The sequence below is a fragment of the Ovis canadensis genome, chromosome X (genome assembly GCF_042477335.2).
Source record: "Ovis canadensis isolate MfBH-ARS-UI-01 breed Bighorn chromosome X, ARS-UI_OviCan_v2, whole genome shotgun sequence".
Lineage (NCBI taxonomy): Eukaryota > Metazoa > Chordata > Mammalia > Artiodactyla > Bovidae > Ovis > Ovis canadensis.
This window is the reverse complement of record NC_091727.1, coordinates 56,627,501-56,649,479: the sequence shown is the minus strand read 5'-3', so window position 1 is coordinate 56,649,479 and position 21,979 is coordinate 56,627,501. Positions and strand designations below refer to the sequence as shown.

Below are 21,979 nucleotides of genomic sequence, written 5' to 3'. Positions count from 1 at the left end.
GGAAGGATTGGATCCTGATGTAGTTCTGGGTGGGATTTAGCCATGTGTAGTGGACCCTGGGAGTGTATGTGTGTGCATGAGTAATATACTTTCTGAAGTTTGTTTTTCATCTAGGCTCCTATCTTCAAACTCTTAAAAGTGATCAAGAAATCTGCATTCTTGGGATTATAAGGGGGGATTATCAAGTTATATGCATAATTCTGGAAGAACAGGGAGGCCATGGTGGCAAACCTCTAAATAACTTGTGGACTGAGATTTGGATAAGACAAATGACTTAGGAACTTGGACATGGGTTATACCCTTGTGTCTTGGTTGCTTAGAAAATAAACCAGGGTGAGATATGGACACAAGTCCAACACTGTATCATCATTCCTTGAAACTGGACCCAATTGCCTTAGATATATCTGACCAAGAAAACACTGGCACCATTTTTTTTTAATTTTTTTTATTCATTTTCTTTCCCAGCTTGTTGGGACACCCTGTATTTGCACAGTCCAACTGCTGATGTATTGGGAAATACAATCATGTAGAGTACAGTTCACTGGCTTGATGGTAGGGGTGTTTCAGCTGGGATGGAATGCTGCTGGGGGCAAGGAGTAAACGGAGAGGGAGAGGAGGCAAAGGAGTTGTTGGCTCACAGGTTAGCGAGCAGCCAGTCTAGCAGTTGTTTTCTAGCCATGTTTCCCACGGCTTCATCCAGTTGTCGTTCCTTGGCAAACTTCATGACCTCTTGAAGAAGATCTCCTACACTGTACCCCTTCTCTGCTGCCTTAGCCGAAACTTCAGGAAGCTGTGAGAGAGCAGAGATAGCTTGAATCATGTGATGCTTTTAGAGCCAGGACCCAGAGGGAGAAAGTCACCTACACCCCACCCATCTTTCTGCCTATGATTCTTGGATTAAAGGCTGAAAAGATAGACTGAAAAAAGAATGCACTGCTCTGAGTACAATACTGCCTCCCTGCCCCTACCCATTCCAGCCCCCTTTCTTCTTGTTCCTTGTTGTGTTGCTATCGCTTACCTTCTCCAGTTGTCCATCATCATCTCCCATGAAGTAGAGCATGGGTACATTAAATTGTGAGGCTGCAATCCACTGCAGGACGGCTTGGAGCTGCCTTTGCAAGCTGCTTGTTGAGCATTGATTATTGACGATGACTTCAGGTCCATTAGAGTCTTGGGAGCTCTGAGAAATCCCAGCTTCATGACTACATCTGGAGCCACTGGCCTGGTAAAAATTAGAGTTGTTGGATGAGGATGCTTGTTCTTCCAAATCAGTGAGGGCTGCCCCGTTGTTGCTGTACTTAGCCATGATAAGGCACAGCTTCATCACAGATTCTACCAGCTGATCTATAAATTGTCGGTTCACTTGCTTCATCCCACTGACAAAGTCAACTTCTCGATTGTCCTGGCCTTGTTCTTCCTCTCTGTCAGACTTCTTGAACATGGAGGTTGATTTGTTTGTCCTGACCTCGGAATGTTTGTTCTCACCTTCACACAGATCTTCACAGTTGAAGGGGCTCTCATTAAGCAGTTTTTGAATAAGTGATAGAACCATGTTTGACATATCCAGCTTCTGGGAATCCAGATGTTGATTGTCCTTCAGAGAGGTGGATGGTCCAGGTGCTCCACGAGTTTCTAGATGTTTCATTGAAAGTGCCTTGGCATTTTGGCTACCTCCGCACTTTTCATATTGGGCACTCTGGGTCATATAGCTCATGCTACCAGATGGACAGTCATCTTCACATGCCTCTTTGCCCTTAGCCTGCTGGGTCAGATGGTACTGGATCAGCATAAGGGCAGAGACAATCAAGTCCTTTGCCAGTGAATCTGTGGAAGGGCTGATCTTCTCTCTCTTTTCCTCCTTATGGGGACAGGTTTTGCTAGGCATCTTGCCTTGATTACACTGCTTTTGGTTCCACATAGTCAGGCTCTCCTTGAGGATATGTTCACTGACTTTCTCAGCACTGGTCAAAGACTTGCATTCCTCTTGCTTCCCTTTACATTTGTCCTTTCCTTTCATCTCAGCCTTCATAGCTGAAAATTCGAGACTTTGGTTTTTGCACTTGGCATCATGGGACCCGGCTTTCAAGGATGCATATGACAAACACTGAGACTTAGTTTCCCTTTTTTCACCAAGAAGAGCACTGACCAAACGTTTCAGCATAGCCTCCATGATATCAGCAGCATTTTGTTTCCCATGATTGAACAGATTCCTCTTGACAGCTGAGACAAAGTCTGAGTCGGTCATCAGGACCCCAGTGATGTTATGTAGGTTCTTCATGCAGGAGTCAATCAAATCTGACACAATTTCTTTGGTATGTTTCAACAGCACCCTCTTCAGGACCACACAAGCTGGAATTGGTTTCCCAGAGCTATGAACTTTCAAGGTCTTCATAACAGAAACCATCATATCAGATGCCACTTGGTTGGCATAAACCATGAGTCCTTTGCTGATGGAATCTGCAAATTCTTTGCTGTCTCTTTGGCACATTTGTTTGTCTCCACCTTTGTTCTTGTTGGATAATTCACTATACAGAAAGGTTTTTCGACCACCATCCCTACACTCCTCCCCAGTGCCCCGCATTTCTGCAGAGGTCACTTCTACAGCATCATGGGCCATTTCAGAAGCAATCTTGCTCACAGCACTGCGAGGGCTGTTTTTCCCTTTGTCCCCATTGGGTGGATAGATCGAATGATGAAGACATTTGCTCCCATTTTCTAACTTCTCCTTGATTTCCTTACGGGCCATCTGGATTACCAGAGAAGATAATCGATTGACATAGAAGGAGAGATCATCCATAGAACATTCTCCATCAGGGGAGTTAACTGCTCTCTGATTACTAGGAGATTTTCCTGGTGGAGTAGAAGGACTTTGGTTATTGTTGGTGTTTTTGGCGGCTGTCATTTCCAGACGTAGGCTCTGAGGTTCGTTTTTCACGTAATCCATGTTCAGGTGATCGGCATAGATGCTGTAGCAGTTCCCAGAAGGCAATTTTTGACAGCTTCCCTCTGTTTCTCCTACTTTATGTTTACAACTGGAGGCTGAGGGGCTCAATGCATGTTGGAAACCTAAGGCGTACTTTTGAAGATCATTTAGAAGCCAATTGAGGACACTTAAAGGATCAGAAGGAGCTTGTTTGAAAAGGCACACTGATCCCTCCGTCTAAAAAAAGAACAACACCCATCCATAAGAGTTTGGATAGGTACTTCTTTCCTCTATTTAGAAAATATATCTCTGAAGTTGCACAGATTAAGGATTTGGCCTTTAGAATTTTCATGGGCACATAACACACAATTATATACATTAATAAACATTCAAGAACAAGTGGCAGTGACAAAAGCTTAGGGTATATACATTTGTACATTTAACTACATATAAGTGTTATCAATAAATTTGTCTATTTCATTTGAGTATGTGAATTTATCACAATATATGTCAAAAATGTGTCAGTGTCTCTGTTGTGTGTGTATATGCACATTAATATATCGACTCATGAGTGTGAATGTGTCAGTTTATATTGTGTGTGAAAATGTGCCTGTATGTATGTGTGCATATGTGTGTCAGTGCACATGTGTGATGTCACTGTGTGTAACATGTGTCATAATGTGCTGACATCATACTCATTGTATTATGTCATCTGTATAGGCTAACATGTGCATGGTAGTATGAATATTCAGTATATATGTGTGAATGTAAAAATATGCATGTATATCAATGTGTCTCTTAATATGCTTGTCATTGCCACATGTAGCTTAAGTTACAATCAAGGAGACCTACATTGTGTGTTGTAAATATGGGCTCCTCTTTTAAAAACAAACACCAGGTGTATCCTTCTACTAAGACCCCAAAGTGAAGTCGGCCACCCTTAACTGAACCCAAAACCCTTTGAGAATATTTTATAACTGGTTTTCCCTTCCTTAGAGTCCACTTTCATCATAATACATGTAAAAAATGCTTCAAAGGCATCTGGGGTCAGAAATGATGTTTCTGATTACAATATGAGCCTAGGAACATAGAACAAGGAATATTTAACTCTTTTGCACTGAAACCAAATATCTTGTTCCAATTATCAGCTACTCTAGGCTTCTAGGACTGTGAGAATTATCATGTGTGCTAATGCCTACCCCAAACCAGCTTACCAGGTGTAATTTGGGATATTTACACAAAAACAAAAGAATTCCATATGTGATAGTGGTATACAAATGTAATTGATTCAAACTTTATGGTACCCACTAGCCTAGGTAATCTCTTAGACAACAGGGTGGAGACCAGGCAACTACAGTGTTTGATTGTTGTGGATTCTCTCTTCTCCATATCTTCTCTATTGTTTTGGACACTGGGCAATGTGAGACACACAAGTCCATTACAAACCAGCAAAGAACATTGCAAACGATCTTGCTTATAAGCCCATGTCTTTGTTAAGAAAAGCACAGCAAGATTCTATTTGCAGGAGCTACTTGAAATCAAGAAAGGGCATTCTGAGCCTCTGTGATTAGCGTCACTGTGAGATACTGTGAACTTACTGTGGGCATTGAGCTTACCGTGACTCTGAACTTAGGCATGTGTTCTCTAGAATGCCATAGTATTAAAATTTTCAGTCTATTTGACAATAGTTCTCTTACTATCTCTGAACCAGAGCCCTCAGATTCAGCAGTGAGCTCTGGGAATGAGAAAGGTTACACTCAGAGGCTGTCTATACCTTAGACTGGTCTTGCTTCTCAGTATCCTTGATCACAATAATTTCTTTTTCTTCTAGATTCTCCAGGTTTAAGTCACCTTCTGAACTACAACCAGCAGCATCCTATGGAATTAAGAGACAAGATTCTTGTGAAAATTTGTTTTGAGATTTTTTTCAATCTGGCCCCCTAGGCTACTACTTCAAAGCAAGAATGATGGCTTCCCACCTGAGTTCCCACCACCTTTCCACCCTCTGTCACAACCTTTCCCTTTCTCATGCTGTCACTGATAACCCTTCTTGGCAGCTTCCCGCCCACTGCAACTCTGAGGGGAGGAGAGTGTACCCACCTTAGAATCTTTATCTTCAACGCTCAAGGTAGACACATCGACAAAGCATATCTGCATCAAATTAGGAAGGTTAATTTAGAAAAATTCTAGAGAAAAGGCCTTAATTTCGCTGGAAGATGATAGTAGCACCTACCTTATCAGTTCTTGTGAGAATTGATTGAGATAGTGTGTGTAAAACTTTTAGGAGAGTGCCTGGATATAGTTAAGTATGCAATAAACAACAGACAAATTTTTATTAGGCAGACAGAATCTTAATGTTACTACATTTCCTAAGTGAGAATACTTACTTGTTAAAGAGAGAGAGTTCAAAATAGAGCACCCACATTTATTGAGAAAACCAAAAGGGGAGATGATTTGCCCAACTGACACAAACTCAAAGGCAGAACTTGTATTATAACTGGCTCTCAGTTTGGAGCACTTTCTACTGTTGCCAAAATGTGGTGATTTTACTATTGATAACATAGATTTTAGATGGCCCATGGATAAGAATTTTTGTGTTTAATAGGTACTTTTAAATTGTTATTCATTAGGAAAATACATACTAGATTATCAAATCTATCATATTATGGATAACAGTGCTTAGAGTGATGGTAATTTTTAAATGTAAGTCAATTTTTAAAACATTGTAGAGGAGGCGGTCCTAAGATGGTGGAGGAATATAGGACAGGGAGACCACTTTCTCCCCAACAAATTCATTGAAAGGCCGTTTGAACACTGAACAAATTCCACAAAACAACGTCTTCACTCTGGCAGAGGACACCAGGCACCCAGAAAGGCAGCCCATTGTCTTTGAAAGGAGAACAAAGGACTGAGCGAATACCAGAGGAGAGCTAGCTGGCTGTGGATCGGCCCATACCCAGCTGGAGGCAGGGAGACAGGTGGGCAGCAGCTAGAGCCGGAAAGGGGCAAACTTGGCCCCAAAGATGGCATCCTCTACCAAACTGCAAGCAGGCTTCCAGTAGCTAACCAAGACTTCCTGGGATTCTGGATGGTTAACATCTGCAGGGAGGGTTGTAGCCAGAGATCAGCTCCCCAGAAGAGACACACAGCACACCTGAGAGGGTGCGCCCACTGCCACCCAGGAAATCCAGCAGCTGGGACCAGGGAGGTGATAAGATGCACCGCACCTGGGGAGAGTGTGCTCACCAAGCACCTCGTTGTCTGAGCTACTCGGACTTAGGAGGGGAACAAAACGGGAAGGGAACAAAACGCAGGCCCAACCAAGTCTGTGCCTTTGTGGAATACCTGAGAACCTGAACCTGAGTGACTTAGACCTGGGAAGTGCATGTAACCCAGGGCCCACTTCAGTTCCATTGCAGAGTAACCTAAAGCCTTAGCAGTGTAGACTGGAAAAGCACATATGCTGTGAGCGGGTGCAAACCCAGTGTGGCCGAGACACTGAGCACTCCCCACACACACCAGTGATATTTGTTTGCAGTGTTCCTCCTTCCCCACAGCATAACTGAACAAGTGAGCCTAAATAAGTGACTACCTTCGCCCCCTTGTGTCAGGGTGGAAATTAGACACTGAAGAGACCTGCAAACAGAAGTGAAAGTGAAGTCACTCAGTCGTGTCCGACTCTTTGCAACCCCATGGACTGTAGCCTATCAGGCTCCTCTGTCCATGGGATTTTCCAGGCAAGAGTGCTGGAGTGGATTGCCATTTCCTTCTCCAGGGGATCTTCTCGACCCAGGAATCAAACCCGGGTTTCCCGCATTGTGGGCAGATGCTTTACTGTGGGAGCCACTGGGCCCCTATAAAGCAAGCCACCACGGGGCACTCTGATATGAACTGGGGACCTCTTGATCTGCAGTCAAATGCTCTACCCCCGAGCTATACCCCCTTGCAAACAGAAGAAGCCAAAATAAATAGAGGGAATCGTCTCGGAAGTGACACGTGCAACAGATTAAAACCCTGTAGTTAGCACTGACTACATAGGAAGGGGCCTATAGACCTTGAGAAGTATAAGCTGGAACAAGGAACTATCTGAAACTGAACTGACCCCACACTGCTCACAACAGCTCCAGAGAAAATTTCTAGATATATTTGTACTATTATCGTTTTTTTAATTAACATTTTTTAAAAAAACTTTAAGTCCTCTATTACTCCTTTAATTTTCATTTTTGTAACCTACTATTACCTTGCAAAAGAAAAAAAAGACCCTATTTTTAAAGCAAACTTCATATATATTTTCTATAATTTTGTGATATTGTCTTGTTTTTTTAATATTGTACTTTTGAGAGTATAACCTCTACTTAAAATTTTTAATCTTTGCATTGTGGTATTTGTTATCAAATTTGAATCTTTAAGAATCCAATCTTGAGTACCCATTTTTACTTAGGAGTGTGATTACTGCTCTCTCCCCCTTTTGACTCTTTTTTTTCTCCCCCAAGTCACTTCTATCTCTTCCCTCCCTCTTCTCTTCTCTACCTAACCCTGTGAATCTGTGGGTGTTCTAGGCTGTGGAGAACACTTAAGGAACTGATTACTACCTAGATCTGTCTCTCTCCTTTTGATTCCCCCCTTTTCTCCTCCTAGTCACCTCTATCTCCTTCCTCCCTCTTCTCTTCTCTATGTAACTCCATGAACCTCTCAGGGGGTTCCAGATTGTGAAGAGCACATAGAGAATTGATTACTAGCTAGATTGTTCTCTCCCCTTTTGATTCCCCCTCTTCTCCTCCTGGTCACCTCTATCTGCCTCCTCCCTCATCTCTTCTCCATGTAACTCTGACCCTCTCTGGGTGTCCCTCACTGTGGAGAATCTTTTCACCATTAACGTAGATGTTTTATCATCAGTGCTGTATGGATGGAGAAGTCTTGAGGCTACTGTAAGAACAAGACTGAAAACCAGAGGCAGGAGGGTTAAGCCCAAAACCTGAAAACACCAAAGAACTCCTGACTCCAGGGAACATTAATCGATAAGAGATCATCCAAAAGCCTCCATACCTACACTGAAACCAAGAACCACCCAAGAGCCAACAAGTTCCAGAGCAAGACATGCCATGCAAATTCTCTAGCAACACAGGAACATAGCCCTGAGCTTCGGTATACAGGCTACCCAAAGTCACACCAAACCCATAGACATCTCAAAACTCACTACTCAACACTTCATTGCACTCCAGAGAAGAAACCCAGCTCCATCCACCAGAACACCAATGGAAGTTTACCTAACCAGGAAACCTTGACAAGCCACTGGTCCAACCCCACCCACAGGGAGGAAGCTCAACAATAAAGAGCAACCACAAACTGCCAGAATACAGAAAGGCCATCCCCAAACACAGCAATCTAAACAAGATGAAAAGGCAGAGAACTACTCAGCAGGTAAAGGAACATGGTAAATGCCCACCAAACCAAACAAAAGAGGAGGAGATAGGTAGTCTACCTGAAAAAGAATTCAGAATAATGATAATAAAAATGATCCAAAGTCTTGAAAACAAAATGGAATTAGATAAATAGCCTGGAGACAAGGACTGAAAAGATGCAAGAAAGGTTTAACAAGGACCTAGACGAAATAAAAAAGAGTCAATCAATAATGAATAATGTAATAAATGAGATCAAAAACACTCTGGAGGGAACCAACAATAGAATAACGAAGGCAAAAGACAGGATAAGTGAGGTAGAAGATAGAATGGTAGAAATAAATGAAGAAGAGAAGAAAAAAGAAAAAAACAATTAAAAGAAATGAGGACAACCTCAGGAATCTCTGGAACAATTTTAAACACCCCAACATTCTAATCATAGGAGTCCCAGAAGAAGACAAAAAGAAAAGCCATGAGAAAATACTTGAGGAGATAATAGTTGAAAACTTCCCTAAAATGGGGACGGAAATAGTCACCCAAGTCCAAGAAACCCAGAGAGTCACAAACAGGATAAACCTAAGGTGAAACACCCCAAGACACATATTAATCAAATCAACAAAGATCAAGCACAAAGAACAAATATTAGAAGCAGCAAGGGAAAAACAACAAATAACACACAAGGAGATTCCCATAAAGATAACAGCTGATCTTTCAATAGAAACTCTTCAGGCCAGAAGGGAATGGCAGGACATACTCAAAGTGATGACAGAGAAAAACCTGCAACCCAGGTTACTGTACCCGGCAAGGATCTCATTCAAATATGAAGGAGAAATCAAAAGCTTTGCAGACAAGCAAAAGCTGACAGAATTCAGCACCACCAAACCAGTTCTCCAACAAATGCTAAAGGATCTTCTCTAGACAGGAAACACAGAAATGGTGTATAAACTCAAACCCAAAACAACAAAGTAAATGGCAATGGGATCATACTTACCAATAATTACCTTAAATATAAATGGGTTGAATGGCCCAACCAAAAGACAAAGACTGGATGAATGGATAAAAAACAAGACCCCTATATATGCTGTCTAAAAGAGACCCACCTCAAAACAAGGGACACATACAGACTGAAAGTGAAGAGCTGGAAAAAAATATCTCATGCAAATGGAGACCAAAAAAAAAAAATGCAGGAGTAGCAATACTCATATCAGATAAAATAGACTTTAAAACAAACACTGTGTAAAGGGACAAAGAAGAACACTACATAATAATCAAAGGATCAATCTAAGAAGAAGATATAACAATTATAAATATATAAGAAGAAGATATAACAATTATAAATATATATGCACCCAACATAGGAGCACCACAATATGTAAGGCAAATGCTAACAAGTATGAAAGGGGAAGTTAACAATACCACAATAATAGTGGGAGACTTTAATACCCCACTCACACCTATGGATATATCAACTAAACAGAAAATTAACAAGGAAACACAAGCTTTAAATGATACAATGGACCAGTTAGACCTAATTGATATCTATAGGACATTTCACCCCAAAACAATGAATTTCACCTTTTTGTCAAGTGCACACAGAACCTTCTCCAGGATAGATCACATCTTAGGCCATAAATCTAGCCATGGTAAATTCAAAAAAATTGAAATCATTCCAAGCATCTTTTCAGACCACAATGCAGTAAGATTAGAAGTCAATTACAGGAGAAAAACTATTAAAAATGCCAACTTACGGAGGCTGAACAATACGCTGCTGAATAAACAACCAACAAATCACAGAAGAAATAAAAAAAAGAAGTCAAAATATGCATAGAAACAAATGAAAATGAAAACACAACAACCCGAAACCTGTGGACACTGTAAAAGCAGTGTTAAAGGGAAGGTTCATAGAAATATAGGGATACCTCAAGAAACAAGAAAAAAATCAAATAAATAACCTAACTCTACACCTAAAGCAACTAGAAAAGGAAGAAATGAAGAACCCCAGGGTTAGTAGGGTTAGTAGAAAGAAAAAAATCTTAAAAATTAGGGCAGAAATAAATGCAAAAGAAACAAAAGAGACCATAGCAAAAATCAACAAAGCCATAAGCTGGTTCTTTGAGAAGATAAATAAAATTGACAAACCATTAGCCAGACTCATCAAGAAACAAAGGGAGAAAAATCAAATCAACAAAATCAGAAATGAAAATGGAGAGATCACAACAGACAACACAGAAATACAGAGGATCGTAAGAGACTACTATCAGCAATTATATGCCAATAAAATGGACAACGTGGAAGAAATGGACAAATTCATAGAAAAGTACAACTGAACCAGGAAGAAATGGAAAACCTTAACAGACCCATCACAAGCATGGAAATTGAAACTGTAATCAGAAATCTTCCAGCAAACGAAAGCCCAGGTCCACACAGCTTCACAGCTGAATTCTACCAAAAATTTCGAGAAGAGCTAATGCCTATCCTACTCAAACTCTTCCAGAAAATTGCAGAGGAAGGTAAACTTCCAAACTCATTCTATGAGGCCACCATCACCCTAATACCAAAACCTGACAAAGAGGCCACAAAAAAAGAAAACTACAGGCCAATATCACTGATGAACATAGTTGCAAAAATCCTTAACAAAATTCTAGCAATCAGAATCCAACAACACATTAAAAAGATCATGCATCATGACCAAGTGGGCTTTATCCAAGTGATGCAAGGATTCTTCAATATCTGCAAATCAATCAATGTAATACACCACATTAACGAATTGGAAAATAAAAGCCATATGATTATCTCAATAGATGGAGAGAAAGCCTTTGACAAAATTCAACATCCATTTATGATAAAAACTCTCCAGAAAGCAGGAATAGAAGGAACATACCTCAACATAATAAAAGCTATATATGACAAACCCACAGCAAACATTATTCTCAACGGTGAAAAATTGAAAGCATTTCCCCTGAAGTCATGAACAAGACAATGGTGCCCAATTTCACCACTACTATTCAACATAGTTTTGGAAGTTTTGGTCACAGCAATCAGAGCAGAAGAAGAAGTAAAAGGAATCCAAATTGGAAAAGAAGAAGTAAAACTCTCACTGTTTGCAGATGACATGATCCTTTACATAGAAAACCCTAAAGACTCCACCAGAAAATTACTAGAGCTAATCAATGAATATAGTAAAGTTTTAGGATTTAAAATCAACACACAGAAACCCTTGCATTCCTATACATTAATAATGAGAAAATAGAAAGAGAAATTAAGGAAACAATTCCATTCACCATTGCAACAAAAAGAATAAAATACTTAGGAATATATCTCGGAGAAGGCAATGGCACCCCACTCCAGTACTCTTGTCTGGGAAATCCCATGGATGGAGGAGCCTGGTGGCCTGCAATCCATGGAGTCACTAAGAGTTGGACACAACTGAGCAACTTCACTTTCACTTTTCACTTTCATGCACTGGAGAAGGAAATGGCAACCCACTCCAGTGTTCTTGCCTGGAGAATCCCAGGGATGGGGGAGTCTGGTGGGCTGCCATCTATGGGGTCGCACAGGGTCAGCTGCGACTAGTGACTTAGCAGCAGAAATATATCTACCTAAAGAAAACATGCGAAGAGTTGACTCATTGGAAAAGACTCTGATGCTGGGAGGGATTGGGGGCAGGAGTAGAAGGGGACGACAGAGGATGAGATGGCTGGATGGCATCACTGACTCGATGGAGTGATGAGTGAGTCTGAGTGAACTCCAGGAGTTGGTGATGGACAAGGAAGCCTGGTGTGCTGCAATTCATGGGGTCGGAAAAAGTCAGACATGACAGAGCGACTGAACTGAACTGAACTGAACTGAAAGAAACAAAAGACCTATATATAGAAAACTATAAAACACTGGTGAAAGAAATCAAAGAGGACACTAATGGAGAAATATACTGTGTTCATGGATTGGAAGAATCAATAGAGTGAAAATGAGTATACTGCCCAAAGCAATCTATAGATTCAATGCCATCCCTATCAAGCTACCAATGGTATTTTTCAGAGAGCTAGAACAAATAATTTCACAATTTGTTTGGAAATACAAAAAACTTCGAATAGCCAAAGCAATCTTGAGAAAGAAGAAAGGAACTGGGGGCATCAACCTGCCTGACTTCAGGCTCTACTACAAAGCCACAGTCATCAAGACAGTATGGTACTGGCACAAAGACAGAGATATAGATCAGTGGAACAAAACAGAAAGCCCAGAGATAAATCCACGCACCTATGGGCACCTTATCTTTGACAAAGGAGGCAAGAATATACAATCTCTTTAAAGACAATCTTTTTAACAAGTGGTGCTGGGAAAACTGGTCAACAAGATGGGAACACATGTACACCCATGGCGGATTCATGTCAATATATGGCAAAACCAATACAATACTGTAAAGTAAAATCAATAAATGAACAAAACTGAAAAGAAAACCATGCTAAAAAGAATGAAACTAGAACACTTTCTAACACCATACACAAAAATAAACTCAAAATGGATTAAAAATCTAAATGTAAGATCAGAAACTATAAAACTCCTAGAGGAAAACATAGGCAAAACACTCTCTGACATAAACCACAGCAGGATCCTCTATGACCCACCTCCCAGAGTAATGGAAATAAAAGCAAAAATAAATAAATGGGACCTAATTAATCTTAAAAGCTTTTGCACAACGAAGAAAACTCTAAGCAAGGTGAAAAGACAGCCTTCAGAATGGGAGAAAATAATAGCAAACGAAGCAGCTGACAAAGAATTAATCTCAAAAATATACAAGCAACTCCTGCAGCTCAATTTCAGAAAATTAAATGACCCAATCAAAAAATGGGCCAAAGAACTAAACAGACATTTCTCAAAGGAAGACATACATCCCACCATGGCTAACAAACAAATGAAAAGATGGTCAACATCACTCATTATCAGAAATGCAAATCAAAACCACAATGAGGTACCATCTCATGCAGGTCAGAATGGCTGCTATCCAAAAGTCTACAAGCAATAAATGCTGGAGCGGGTGTGGAGAAAAGGGAACCCTTTTACACAGTTGGTAGGAATGCAAACTAGTACAGCCACTATGGAGAACAGTGTGGAGATTCCTTAAAAAACTGGAAATAGAACTGCCTTATGACCCAGCAATCCCACTGCTGGGCATATACACTGAGGAAACCAGAATTGAAAGAGACACGTGTACCCCAATGATCACAGTGCGATGTTTACATGGAGGCAACCTAGATGTCCATCAGCAGATGAATGGATAAGAAAGCTGTAATACATATTCACAATGGAATATTACTCAGCCATTAAAAAGAATACATTTGAATCAGTTCTAATGAGGTGGATGAAACTGGAGTCTATTATACAGAGTGAAGTAAGTCAGAAAGAAAAATACCAATACAGTATACTAATGCATATATATGGAATTTAGAAAGATGGTAATGATAATCCTATATGTGATACAGTGAAAGAGACAGAGATGTATAGAACAGTCTATTGGACTCTGTGGGAGAGGGTGAGGGTGGAATGATCTGAGAGAATACCAGTGAAACATGTATATTATCATATATGAAACAGATCACCAGTCCAGGTTCGATGCATGAGGTAAGGTGCTCAGGGCTGGTGCACTGGGATGACCCAGAGGGATGGGATGAGGAAGGAGGTTAGAGAGGGGTTCAGGATGGGGGACACACATACCCATGGCTGATTCATGTGAATGTATGGGAAAAACCACTACAATAATGTAATTTAATTAGCCTCCAATTAAAATAAATTAAAAAAACATTGTAGAAATACATATTAAATAACAGTATGAGTGGTGCTTGAACATGATAAAAAATATGAAGTACTATTTAAATCACTCTTAGTTTGGGAAACATAGAATGAAGTATTTTGCCCCCCTGATGGAGTCCAGCTTTGGGGCAACTTACTGGTAGCTAGGCAACATCATTATGACTTCAGAGGTGTGAGGTAATGAAGGCTGGTAACTAGGCAACCACCACCCCTCACTCCCCTCAACCTCCCTCCCTTGCCTGCCCCCCCTCCGCCTGCCCCAAGATCCTTTGCATCACTCATCTGGCCCCGCCCTTTAATTGTGACTGTGTGATCCATGACCTCACTGATCCCCCACAGACCTTACTGAGCTTGAATCCTTGGACAGGTCACTATCCATTAGCCTATCCTGGGCTCCAGGATATCTATACCCATACACCAATCCTTTCCACTCCTTGGTAGGAGTCATTTTTGTGTCTTACCACTTTCCGGTCCTGATCTTGTTGTCCTGTTGGGCTGTAGAGATCAACCTTGCACACGCCCCTGCGGCTGTGTAACCAGTCAATATCATCAGACATCTGGAAAGAGAAATAAAATAAATCTGAAAGTCTAATATATGATTTTAAGAAACTGAATTTGTTACGAATCCCTGGAGGGCTTTCTGAAACCCATCTGTGTTTCATATAAGTTTTAGGTTGGGAACTGATAGGGTAAGCCATGGGGGAAGGACACTCTGAAATGTTTGGACCTGAAGATCAAGATCTTTTAGCTCAGTCCATGGTCTTCTTTAATTTAGATTCCCCACACCAACTATTTGAAACCAAGGGAGTATCATATTGACCTGGGAAAATGCCAGTCAGGAAAAATGACAGCCTGGGAAACAAATTTAAAAGGGAGTCTCCACACTGTAGGGGAGTCAAGTTCACCTCATTCCCTTTAACTGAATTTTAGCTGCTGCTGCTGCTGCTGCTAAGTTGCTTCAGTCGTGTCTGACTCTGTGCGACCCCACAGACGGCAGCCCACCAGGCTCCCCCGTCCCTGGGATTCTCCAGGAAAGAACACTGGAGTGGGTTGCCATTTCCTTCTCCAATGCATGAAAGTGAAAAGTGAAAGGGAAGTCGCTCACTATTGTAAGTGAAGTCTGACTCCTAGCAACCCCATGGACTGCAGCCTACCAGGCTCCTCCATCCATGGGATTTTCCAGGCAAGAGTACTGGAGTGGGGTGCCATTGCCTTCTCCAGAATTTTAACTAAACCTAGTCTAACCCACGTCTTAGGTTAACAGCTATGATACTTACCACATAGGGCCACTGGAGAAGACCAAGGTCAATATTAGTAAAGTGAATAAAGATTTTAACATATAGAACAAGTTTCTGAACATTGAGACCACTCAGTCTAATAGCTATAACTAAGAGACAAATGTCTGAGGGAAGATCAGACCCTGATCCCATAGGACAAAGTTTAATTTTATTTTTGAAAGAGAGAATAAACTCTGCCAACTTCCTTCAAACCCCTTGACACCTCCCACACTTTTCTCTCCCTCCTTTCCTCCTCTTTCTCTTCCTCCCTTCCACCATCCCTCCTTTCCTCCCTCTCTCCTCCTTCCTCCCTCCTCCCTGCTCTTTCTCCTTTCCCATCCTCCCTCCCTCCCTCTCTCTCCTTCCCTCTGCCTCTCTCAGTCTCAACATTTTAATAACTATCTTTTGATGGCTAACCTTTCACAGGATACTACTACATTTCAACCCTTTGCCATTCTCCCCACTCCCCTCCATCTCATTCCCTTAAGATCTTGGACTCTCCCTTCAAGAAGAAGGGGGAGGCACAGAGGTCCCTCATGATTTGGATATAGCCTAAGTCCAAATTCTAAAAAAAAAAAAAAAAAAAACTGTAAAAAATAAAATTTATGAACTCATTACCTTGATAATGAAGTTAGTTTAGACTTCGGCTGAAAATGTGCCACCTAGAAGGGAGATGTGCCCCTTGAGATGGAAGTGGGCAGTGCCAAGTTCTTGGGCACGTGCAGCTGGCTGCCACCCCGGTCAGCTGTTGGATGAGACTGAGGGAGCCAGGCCCTTCCCTGCTGCTTTTGACCCTGGCGTGTAACATCAGGGTTTGTTGAGTCATAATGCCTGAAACCATAGCAACCCAGCAGAGGTGGGGCAGGCTGGCAAACTCAGTAGCCCTCCATGTCAAAAGCATATCAAGCTGTCTACTGTACAACACATCTTTTTCTGTTCTATTCAGAAGGGTACACACAATTCTTTTATATTTTGTCCTACTCACAACTCCTTAAGACTTCCCTTCACATTCACAGATCCTTAAGGCCTCCCTTCACGTTCACAGCACCTTAAGATCCCCCTTCTCATTCCTCTTCAGGCTAGACTTCCAGAACCATCTAGTCATATTAGTTACCAGTGTGGTGGGGTCTGTATTTTTCATATATAGAATGACCACCAGCCTCTCTGAGCAAAACAGTATTAATTTTCATAGCTCATTTCCCTTTGGAAATAAGAAATTCAGAGTTATGTGGCAATAAATCTTTGGATTTATGTAGAAATAGAGAAATGTTAAAGTCCTTTCTGGGTATCCTGAATAAAAATATGAAAGAAAATTTGAGGCAGCCTTAGCCCCCTTTTGTAGTTTCACCTCATCATTAAGACATCCCAGTAGCTAGTCAAAAAGAAGGGAGAAGATGTCCTTACCTTTGTAGTATCAGAATAGGCTATTTTGTAAGACATTGGAGTGGCTTTTTCTTCTAAATCTGGATGGTGTGATGACCCTTTCAGTTTGGCTCAGGATGTTGCTGCTTTCCTCAACCCTCCATACTCTCCTAAAGACTTGATTTCCAAGTGGTACCAGAACTTATACTTCATGACATCACTGTTTCCATGGAGAACAGTGACAACACAGTCAGGGACTTTGTCCTTAGGATTCTAGTGTCTACTTGGTCCAGCAAACTTTAACCTTTCTTCATGAGACATAATTAACCCCCTCCTACCCAAAGCCAATCCACTTGGGTCAGCGTCAGCCCTTCACATACTTCTCAACCCATGTAAAGACCTGAGCCTCACTTATTCTTTTCCATTATGGTCAGTGACAGATTGCTGGCTACAGTATTTCTTAAAGCAATATCCATTACACTTTGAGATGCCTTCAGGTTAGCCCCAGTTTGGAAACATTAGCCCGTAACCAAATCCTCTTATTGTGCTCAAGTCTTATCTTGGTTTTTCCTTGTCCTTTCTCCACCAGCCTTCACCTTAACCTCACGGGAACAAATGTAACTAAATTAAAAATCAATTAAGATGAACACCTAAATCATAGAGTTTCAAATCCTTGGTTCTACCTTCATTTCTTCTTTTATCTGTTACCTCAAATCACATGTCTTAACCCTCCTGTACAATTTTGATCTTGTTAGTTCATGGCATCAGAGACAAACAGAGCTGGACCTTTGTTTGAGGTGGCAAAACCTATTTTATTCAGGCTACTGAAGTAAGAGAGATAATTCAGATGAACAGATCTCAATCCACTGAAACAAAAGGCCTTTAAAATGCTGGGAAGTGCTAGAGGAGGTAAAATCTCCGTGGCACAGTGGTAAGGAATCTGCCTGCCAGTGCAGGAGAGGCAGGAGATGTGGGTTCAATCTCTGGGTCAGGAAGATCCCCTGGAGGTGGAAATAGCTATCCACTCCAGTATTCTAGCCTGGAAAATTCCATGGACAGAGGAGTGCTGAGGGAAATCTGTGCGGTGGGAAGTTAATCAATGTGATCAGGACATCTGTGTTTGCTAACTGGTGCTTATCAAAGTTAGATTCCTACCCTTCCATAGAGACTGGGAGACAGGGGCCCTGTCTTTCTTGATGATTACATTTCAAAGGGATGACTCCCAGGCCTTTGAGAAACATTTTCCTGGGTTATAAAAGATACATTTCAAAGGGACAGAGAAAAGATTTACAATCACAAGTTTCCTAAAGTAAATTTCTGAGAAAAGGAAGATCAGGGGGCTATAGTCAGGTTTTGGCTGAAATAAACAGTAAATTCTTTTGGCACTTTTGAACTTTCTCAGACAGGCATTTTAAACAGGTCGGTATCATCCTAGCGACATGGCCTTGAATTGATAGAAACTATGCTGGTGTTTGTTCAAGTCTCTTAATGTAGAGAGTGGATGAAATTGTGCTGAAGGTTATAGTTCTTTTTAGGCCAAAGTTGAGGCCTAGTTGAGAAGGCAGCTGAGAGGAGCCTGACTATATCAAACCACCATGTTATATACCTTAAATATATACAACTTTTACTAAAAAATAAGTTTGGGTCAAGGAAGGCATCTTTGTCAATGGTAATGGGTTAGAATACTTAATACAGGACTTGTTTTTCCTATACCACTCTCTGGTCAGGGGAATTTTGATGATTAAAGAAAAAGTTGGAGCTCCTGTGTCTGGCTCATGTCTGTGGAATAAGAAGCAAAGAAAGAAAATGTTTACTTATTCTTCAATCACAAGAATGTATACCCTAACATAAAAACAGACAACAGCGACACACACACACAAAGCTATAAAACACCCCTCACAGCCCAGAAGAGAACAACTGTGATCTCTGTCTGGAAAATGTCTGATGAAATCACCTAACTGACAAAGAGGGAACTATTATGGATAATTAGAGGCCTGTCCCTTGGCATCCCAATCCTGTCATCTTGGAGGCTAACCAGGAACAAACAAGAGCAGCATTTGAATGGGATGGGAAACCAATAATGAAACGTAAGGAAGTTTAGTCATCGGTTACAGTATATCCAACAAGAGCTTCTCGCAAGTTGCGGAAGCTCTCAGACTGGTCTGTACTGACTAGAGATGGGGATAGATGGGGGAGAAGGGACACTCAAAGAGTCAAAAGAATGAATATGCCGTGTTAGTGTGTGAGTATGTCTGAAGTAGTATACACTTAAGTTAGCCTTTAAGAATCAAACATAAGAGATGTTAAGCACACAACCTTTGGTTATCATTCTCTCCCCCAATCATCATCATCTGTTTTCTAACCTTGTTTATTCTACCCAAACATCTCTTCCACACAGACTTGTGAATAATTATACATGTCAACGCTTTAAATATGCTTTCAGTTTGCATTTGGTTTGAAAGAGCTATTAAGATAATAAAAATGGGACCTGTGCCTATAATGTAATTATTATGGATAATGGCAAAATGAAATTTAAATAAGCTGAACGATTAGCCTTTATGAAATCACTGTCTGCCTGTTAGTACCACTAAGGATCTTCCAGACTTAGATTTAGCCTACTTAATTTAGCTCATGTGATGACACTGTGACCATTTGGAAAATGGGCCATAATGCTAATGATTATCAGACATTGTTTACTGTGGACCAATACAAATGGAAAATCCACTTCTTTTTCTCCTGAATTGTTTTACAACCATGAGAATACACAATGTCATTTAGAGCAGCTTCATGCAAACATACTACAATGAAAAATTAGATAGTTATTTTGACATCTTGGCAATGGTGCTACATAATTACTTCTGTCAAGCATTTATGTCTGTACTGTGCATATCTGTCTGTCCTTTCCTATGAGTGATTGAAGCAGTGGAGGGAGAAAACAAAAGACTTTAAAAGATATAAACATTCTCATGTTTTTAATTTCAAGGGGCAGCTGTTAAAGGAAAGCAGACTCCTAGATATCTTGTGATTTCCTTTTAGGCAGGGGCTTAATTAGGCAGCTAAGATCTGTTCTATTGCCTTGTAGAAAATGACTTACAGCTACTTTGAGGGGTGGGCTTGGCTTGGCAGTGACCATTTCTAGTCAGGCCCTCCCCCTTATAATTGTGAAATTTCCCTCCTGTGACTTCCTAGAACATTTGTTTATTGTCTGTATAATTCATCTGACATTGACTAGATCTGGCCTTGTAGAGTTAATTAACTTTCCCTATTTCTGGATCACCTACATTGAAAGCCTGGAGGGCAGTTTCTCTATCTCTTTCTGTTTCTGTCACAATACTGGGCATACAGCTGGGCTCAAGAAACAAATGATGGCTTTGAATTTCAGGCAGGTAACAAGACAGAAGCCATATAGTCATGAAATCTGTAATAATGATAAAAATCTTGGTTAGTTATCGGAGGGGGCAGCCTTCTTCTTACAGTAATAATTCTTACTCTTGAGTGTGCCTCAGAATCACCTGGAGAGCTTGTTAAAATAGACGGTTGGGGAGCTCCCAAGACCAAGAGAGTAATGTACCTGAAAAGGACATGAAGGTTCTGTATACACCTACCCCCCCCCAACCCATATCTTGCCTTTTACATCCCTTCTCTTGGGTATTGCTGAGTTATAAACCAGTAAACATCAGTAAGGGCTTCCCAGGTGGTGCTAGTGGTAAAGAACCCGCCTGCTAACGCAGGAGACTTAAGAGATGCCAGTTGGATCACTGGATTGGGAAAATGCCCTGGAGGAGGGTACAGGCAATCCACTCCAGTGTTCTTGCCTCAAGAACCACATGGACAGAGGACAACGGCAGGCTACGGTTCACTGGAGAGCAAACGGTCGGATATGGCGGAAGAGACTTAGCTCAGGCACGCCCACGCACGCACACGCAAACACACCAGATTTAAAGTTAAACAAACAAAAAACCAGATAGTTGGGCCACACACACACACACACACACACCAGTTTTAAAGTTAAACAAACAAACAAAAAACAGGTAGTTGGGACACACACACACACACATCAGTTTTAAAGTTAAGCAACCAGACAAAAAAACATATAGTTGGGACACACACACACACACACACACACACACACCAGTTTTAAAGTTAAACAACCATACAAAAAAAAAGTTGGGCCACAAACACACACACACACACATCAGTTTTAAAGTTAAACGAAAAAGCAGGTAGCTGGGCCACACACACACACAAACAAACAACAGTTTAAAAGTTAAACAAACAAAAAAACCGGTAGTTGGGACACACATACACACACACGTTTTAAAGTTAAACAACTAGATAAAAAAACAGATACTTGGGACACACATACACACATCAGTTTTAAAGTTAAACAAACATAAAAACAGATAGTAGGGCCACGCACACACATAGGCACACACACACATGAGTTTTAAAGTTAAACAAACAAAAAAACAGATAGTTGGGCCACACACACACACACACACACACACATCAGTTTTAAAGTTAAATGAAAAAACAGGGAGCTGGGCCACACACACACACACACACACACACACACACACCAGTTTCAAAGTTAAACAAACAAAAAAACAGGTAGTTTGGACACACACACACACACCAGTTTAAAGTTAAACAACTAGACAAAAAAACAGATAGTTGGGCCACACACAACACACACACACACACACACACCAGTTTTAAAGTTAAACGAAAAAACAGGTAGCTGGGCCACACAGACACACACACACACACACACACACCCATCAGTTTTAAAGCTAAACAAAGAAACAGGTAGCTGGGCCACACACAACACACACACACACACAGAGCAGTTTGAAAGTTAAACAAGCAAACAAAAAACAGATAGTTGGGACACACACACACATCATGTTGAAAGTTAAACAAACAAACAAAAAAACAGATATTTGGGCCACACACCTACACACACACATATCAGTTTTAAGTTAAACAAAACAACAAGAAAACAGATAGTTCGGCCACACACACACACATGCTCACTCACCTCAGTTTTAAAGTTAAACAAACAAAAAAAAGATAGTTGGGCCACACATACACACACACACACACACACACCAGTTTTAAAGTTAAACAAACAAAAAAACAGGTATTTGGGACACACACACACCAGTGTTAAAGTTAAACAACTAGACAAAAAAACAGATAGTTAGGCCACA

The 21,979-nt window shown here is 40.9% G+C and overlaps 1 protein-coding gene across 5 annotated transcripts in view; it reads right to left on the bottom strand.

The window, feature by feature from the left end:
- Positions 1 to 428: 428 nt before the first annotated feature.
- The window catches only part of AKAP4 (A-kinase anchoring protein 4), a 59,280-nt gene continuing 37,729 nt past the window's right edge, over positions 429 to 21,979 (bottom strand). For 2 of the 5 annotated variants that reach the window (XM_070290009.1, XM_070290011.1), the window contains exons 2-6: positions 14,589 to 14,684; positions 5,024 to 5,074; positions 4,698 to 4,799; positions 1,019 to 3,160; positions 429 to 790 (exon numbers count right to left, since the gene is read on the bottom strand). In XM_070290009.1, coding sequence (XP_070146110.1) covers positions 635 to 790; positions 1,019 to 3,160; positions 4,698 to 4,799; positions 5,024 to 5,074; positions 14,589 to 14,684 — 2,547 coding nt within the window. In that variant the 3' untranslated portion in view covers positions 429 to 634. Of the gene's footprint in view, positions 791 to 1,018; positions 3,161 to 4,697; positions 4,800 to 5,023; positions 5,075 to 14,588; positions 14,685 to 15,404; positions 15,623 to 16,022; positions 16,113 to 16,808; positions 17,612 to 21,979 lie in introns of those variants that run through there. The other 3 variants (XM_070290008.1, XM_070290010.1, XM_070290007.1) reach the window with 3 other exon arrangements.